The sequence below is a fragment of the Populus euphratica genome, unplaced genomic scaffold, assembly GCF_000495115.2.
Source record: "Populus euphratica unplaced genomic scaffold, PopEup_1.0 scaffold8.1, whole genome shotgun sequence".
Classification (NCBI taxonomy): Eukaryota; Viridiplantae; Streptophyta; class Magnoliopsida; order Malpighiales; family Salicaceae; genus Populus; species Populus euphratica.
The window spans coordinates 2,951,375-2,957,909 of record NW_011499855.1 but is presented as its reverse complement, the minus strand read 5'-3'; the positions used below and the strand labels follow the sequence as shown (position 1 = coordinate 2,957,909).

Genomic DNA, 6,535 nt, shown 5'->3' with positions numbered 1-6,535 from the left:
GCTCTGGAGATGAGTGTTGACCCGTCTCGGAAGCATGATAAACCAGTACGTGTTTGGTCTGTATCTCAAGAACAATTGAATTTGAGATTTGTTTGATGCTACTGTGCAAGAATTGGCCCTATCTTACGAGCATGATAAGTTAGGATGTCTATTGTCCGTATCTCAAGAACATAGCAAGTCATAATGTGTTTAGTGTATGGAAATGAAGATAATTTTGGGCATCTATGCACCTGAGCGTTCTAATATTAATAATTTGAAGTTTCAAGTTTTTGGATTACATGATGATAAAGTTTATTTTCATTTGGTTGTTATGGATCATTATTACTCTGGTCACGATGAATTTTTTTTCTTCTTTTTATTTTCTTTTTGTGCTATATTGTACGAGGAATTGTGAATAAATCTGTAGATCTAATTTATTTTAGAAATTAGAGATTAATTTAGTACCTGTTTAGTATTTTAGTATTGTATCGAGATTGAACCTTTGTTAAAATTTAAATTTTATTTTGCTTTAAATTATATTTTAATATTTTTAAATTGTTTTGATATGTTATTGTTAAAAATAAATTTTAAAAATAAAAATTACTTTTAAAAATAATTTTTATTACATTTTCGAAACATAAATATAAATAGTGATTTTTTTTTATCACATTTTCGAAACATAAATATAAATAGTGATGGTTTCCATTTTTTGGAAATCTAGAAGACATGCCAAAAATTAAAAGACATCCGTTATTGCAGTGTCCAAGGAAGGTGGCTATGTGAACATGCAGTGTGTGTGTGTTTAATATATTAAGACTAACAACTGTCGTTTTAATTTTTTTTACAATTCAAGAGTGGACTTTACCAGCTAATTAGGTTCTTAAACTACCATTATATTATATGCATATAGTTTGTCTACTCTTTCCGTAATTCACTATTATCAATCAACCCCGCTAGCTAAGTGCAGTCACTATAATTCAATTCAATGCAGAATCTTTGGTGAAGATACAAGTAATTCCTGGATGTAGATTTTATTTACAGCTAGCGCAAGTTAGATGAGTAAAAAAAGACCAAAAGTTGAAAATAATAGGGGTGGTCGTTGATGATAATGTGACCAGCATACCTTTCCTACGAGCTTCGTCGTATTTGCGTATGCGAGTGCATGTGCAATAAAACATTTAAATGGATAGGAAAGCAACCTTCTTCAATTCTTCTTACATTCCGGCGTGTATATATATTCGGTTCCTCTTCCCTCAAATTTCTATCAAAAGCAAATTTTCTACGCCAACCAACTTTCGGTTTACAATTAATATTTTCCTTCTCGGCCGTTTCTCTTTAAAACCATTTGGTGTTAGCAAAAGTTTTGCAGGATAAGTGAAGTTAATCAAAATGATCAGAGGCGAGGACTCGAGGGGTGCTTATTCTGAGAACAACTCGGACACAGAAAGCGTAGCAAGCGACAAAACAGCTTTTAGCGGGCCATTAGGATCAGGAGGAGGAGGACCTCTCAATAAAAAACGTTCTTCAAGGAAGAGCGCGAGGTTCAATATTCCTCCTGAAACCATTATAAATCCCGGTGTTCCTGATGATCCATCTTCCTATGTAGAGATTACTTTGGATATTCATGAAGATTCTGTGGCAGTTCACAGCGTTCAGGGAGCAAATGAGGATCCCGAATTGACTCTGCTGGCGAAGACTGCGCTGGAGGGTAACAATTCCTCTTCGCTGCGGTCTTCGCTGTTTAGGAACACATCATCCAGAATCAGACAGGTCTCTCAGGAGCTAAGACGTTTTGCTTCTTTATCAAGAAGGACATCTACTAGACGGTTTGATAGGAATAAGTCAGCTGCTGCTCATGCCTTGAAGGGACTTAAGTTCATTACCACCAAAACTGGAAATGGGTGGCCTGCTGTTGAGAAGCGATTTCAAGAACTTACTGCTTCTACCAGTGGCCTACTTCCCTGTTCCTTGTTTGGAGAATGCATAGGTAAGTACCCTTTTCGGCTATTGATTTTCTCGTTAATCTCCTGCTTCAATTAACTGTGATGCTAATTATTGACCACCATATTTATACACGACAGGTATGAACAAGGACTCTAAGGAATTTGCCGGAGAATTATTTCGTGCACTTGCTCGGAGACTTAATATAAATAGTGATTTAATTAACAAGGCACAGCTTAGACAATTCTGGGATCAAATTTCCGATGAAAGCTTTGACTCCAGGCTCCAGATCTTCTTTGACATGTATACTTTCAATTAACATTGCGTTCTTTTAATATTGATTGAGCACTTTTTATCCTTCGGGATTGCCGCCTGTCTTGTTGCCTGCTCTAAAGTGCTTAATATTGATAATATGTGCAGGGTTGATAAAGATGCTGATGGAAGAATAGCAGAAGAGGAAGTTTTGGAAGTAAGCGATCAAATGAATATTTTAATAGTGTATTATTGGTTGTTTTTTAAAATATATTAAAATAATATTTTTTATTTTTAAGATTTATTTTTTCTATAAACACAATTTTAAAATATTTAATTTAAAGAAAAAAAATCAAATTCTAGCACCGTTCAAACTCTGAAAAAAAAAATAATAACTTTTTTCTTTTTAAATGAGGTGAACAGAATGAATTAATTTTGGTTGATCTAACGACTTTATTTCTTAAATAACATTATTAGTTGTGGTTGACCGGATCAAATTTATTTGTAGATTATCACTCTAAGTGCTTCTGCAAACAAGCTTTCCAACATTCAGAAACAAGCCAAGGAGTATGCAGCACTAATCATGGAAGAATTAGACCCAGATAATGCTGGATATATCATGGTACAGTACATAAAAGTGTAATTAAACAATCATATAGGTTCATTGATCTTTCCGGGCACAATTAATTTCTTGTTTTGGTGGCTATAAACAGATTTATAACTTGGAAACACTATTATTGCAAGCTCCAAACCAATCCGTCAGAGGTGGAGATAGCAAAGTTCTGAGTCAATTATTGAGCCAAAAGCTGAAGCCCACACAAGAAAACAATCCATTAAAGAGATGGTACCAAAAGATGAGGTACTTTTTGATGGATAATTGGCAGAGAGTTTGGATATTGATTTTGTGGATGGGAATCGTCGCTGGTTTATTTACTTACAAGTTCATACAATATCGGCACAAGGCCGCATATGATGTGATGGGCTATTGCGTTTGTGTTGCCAAAGGAGGGGCAGAGACCCTTAAATTCAATATGGCCTTGATTTTACTACCAGTCTGCCGGAATACCATCACTTGGCTCAGAAACAAGACCAAATTGGGTGTTGCTGTGCCCTTTGATGACAATCTGAATTTCCATAAGGTAACGAGACTTCTGTATTCCCTGTATTTGAGAAGTCTGCGTGATCTTAAAAATCTAATAATACTTGCTATAAATTTGTTCAGGTTATTGCAGTAGGAATTGCCATTGGAATTGGATTACATGCAGGGGCTCATATAACGTGTGATTTTCCACGACTTCTTCATGCCACTGAAGAAGAATACGAGCCTATGAAACAATACTTTGGAGACGATCAGCCTGAAAACTACTGGTGGTTTTTGAAAGGTGTGGAGGGGGTCACAGGCGTTGTAATGGTAGTGCTAATGGCCATCGCATTCACATTAGCCACGCCTTGGTTTCGGCGTAACAGACTCAACCTGCCTAAACCTCTCAAGAAACTCACTGGTTTCAATGCATTCTGGTATTCCCACCATCTGTTCGTTATTGTCTACACTCTCCTTGTTGTCCATGGAATGTACCTGTACCTCACAAAGACATGGTATCAGAAAACGGTCAGTGCTTCACTCCTCCCTTTCTTTGCAACTAAAATCATGAATTTGCTTCCTTTTGACCTTTCAGATATTTCTTGTACATTTACAATCGATTTCCATTTTCTCTTGAGTGCTACAGACATGGATGTATATAGCAGTACCGGTTATTCTTTATGCATGTGAAAGGTTGATCAGGGCTTTTAGATCAAGCATCAGAGCCGTTAAGATCCTCAAGGTCTAATTCAATGAAGTCTCTATGAATTGATCAGTACTCATTTTCAAATTCCAGTACTGGCAAACTTGTACTAAAGACCACTATTTTTTCATGAACACTTTATTAGGTTGCCGTCTATCCGGGAAACGTCCTGGCATTGCACATGTCAAAGCCCCAAGGATTCAAATACAAGAGTGGGCAGTACATGTTTGTCAACTGCGCTGCAGTTTCTCCATTTGAATGGTAAGAATCTAATTTCTGAGGCAGATAGCTAGCCAGCGCCCACTTCTGCCCAAGAAATCCAATTACTTTGGCCTTCGACACTAACGCATGGTAATTGGTATGAACACAGGCACCCATTTTCTATCACTTCAGCACCAGGAGATGACTACCTTAGCGTGCACATTCGAACACTCGGTGATTGGACGAGGCAACTCAAAACTGTTTTCTCCGAGGTCTGTCGTTAGCTACATTTATATATGCTGCATTCCAAACCAAATTCCCTTCTTGTTTGGTTCTGAACAATCTCTTATGTTTTCAATGTTTGTTAGGTTTGTCAGCCTCCAACTGCTGGGAAGAGTGGATTGCTCAGAGCTGATATGCAAGGAGGAAACAATCGTAGGTAATTAATTATGATATCCAACCAAACTTCTTCTATAGTTACTCTTTTCTTTTCTTTTCTTTTAGAACTGGTGCCAGTTTCATTTATGTGAGGTTTGTGCATTGTCTCATTTGGAGAGCTCCGAATATTATTAGGCCAGGGATGCTCATTAATTTTTAGTCCTTGAAACTCTCCTTTTCCCCCTTAATTTTCTTTAGGAGTATCTAACTCTTTAAATATATTTAATTACGATGTACTATATGCATAATAAGATATAGTTTTAAAATTCGATGTAGTTCAGTAGGTGAATTCGATAATTTAGTTGAGATGGTTAAAAATTTAATTATAATTCATTAGCTATTTATTTTTTCAAATAAAAAAGAACTTGCTTTAATTTATAAAAATAAAAATAAAAAATTTGAATTAATTCAGATCTTAAATGGGATTGATTATCAAACTAGATTTAAAAACTCTGATCTATAAGGTGTTGAATTGATAATAAGCAGTCACTTGGATTGATCATTTAGTTTTTACACTGAGTATGCTATTAAAATCATATATATATATATATATATATATATATATACACTTTTGACTAAAATCTGTCAGTGATTCAATCGATGGCATGATCATCGATAATAGTAGCACAATTTTTTTGCCTTGAGCATTTCATTGACAAGGGGCGATTAAATAAATGTACAGCATTCCCAAGATATTAGTTGATGGTCCATTTGGAGCTCCGGCACAAGACTACAAGAAATATGATGTGGTGCTACTAGTAGGGCTTGGGATCGGAGCCACCCCTATGATCAGCATAGTCAAGGACATTATCAACAACATGAAAATCAAGGATAAGGATGAAGGGAATAATGGAGCCTTGGATGCGTTGGAAAGTGGCAGAACAACGCCTAATAAGAACAACAAGATTAATAGCAAGAGTTTCAAAACAAGAAAAGCATACTTCTATTGGGTCACAAGGGAACAGGGTTCCTTTGAGTGGTTCAAAGGGATAATGAATGAGGTGGCAGAGATGGATGACAAGCAGGTGATAGAATTGCACAACTACTGCACAAGTGTATACGAAGAAGGCGATGCAAGGTCAGCTCTCATTGCCATGCTCCAGTCGCTACACCACGCCAAGAGTGGCGTGGATGTGGTTTCAGGCACACGGGTCAAATCCCACTTTGCCAAACCCAACTGGCGACAAGTCTACAAGAAGATCGCCCTCCAGCATCCAGATTCTCGAATTGGTCAGTTCTGCTAACCTAGCTCACCTACTTTTTGCCGGGCCTTTGATTTTCTCTTCTTTTTGTCCACGGAACTAAGGAAATATTACTAACTAAACAACTTCGTGTGTAAAATCATGTGCAGGAGTTTTCTACTGTGGGGCACCAGCACCCACGAATGAGCTAAGGCAATTAGCTCTAGCCTTCTCTCGCAAGACCTCTACAAAGTTCGATTTCCATAAAGAGAACTTTTAAGGCAGGAAAAGTAGAAGAAGATTTACATGTATATGTACACACACAAGCAAGGCATTGACTTTTCTTTTAATATCGTAATGTTGCTGAGTGGTGAAACGTCACGACGCCGTCAGCACCCAATTGCATATAGTACCTTTCTTTCTAGAATGATTTTTGTTAGGTACACAAAACTCACGGATAAGACTTCCATAACAATTGTTCTTGGATTCGGATTAAAATTGATTTTATACTTAAAATATCCTCTCTCAATAACACAAGCAGCCTTTTACTTTAAAAAGTATCACTTCTTTTATTTTTTATTTTTTATTTTTTATTTTTTAATATAAGCTGAGACATATTTAACAACATGCTTTTATAAAAATCACATTTCCCTCTTAAAAGTCAGGAATTATATAATATTAACCAAATATTATTTTGTTGTTTTCTTTTAAAGTAAAATAGTTATTAAAAACTAGAAAATCATAAGGACAACAAACAAG

The 6,535-nt window shown here is 36.1% G+C and overlaps 1 protein-coding gene across 1 annotated transcript; it reads left to right on the top strand.

Moving 5' to 3' along the window:
• Positions 1-1,189: 1,189 nt before the first annotated feature.
• On the top strand, positions 1,190-6,292 carry LOC105123126 (respiratory burst oxidase homolog protein D). Its single transcript, XM_011022622.1, has 12 exons — positions 1,190-1,966; positions 2,061-2,223; positions 2,341-2,389; positions 2,681-2,794; positions 2,886-3,311; positions 3,395-3,781; positions 3,900-3,995; positions 4,102-4,217; positions 4,327-4,429; positions 4,526-4,596; positions 5,278-5,825; positions 5,947-6,292. The coding sequence occupies exons 1-12, from the start codon at positions 1,369-1,371 to the stop codon at positions 6,054-6,056; spliced, it is 2,781 nt and encodes a 926-aa protein (XP_011020924.1). The 5' UTR covers positions 1,190-1,368; the 3' UTR covers positions 6,057-6,292.
• Positions 6,293-6,535: the final 243 nt, after the last annotated feature.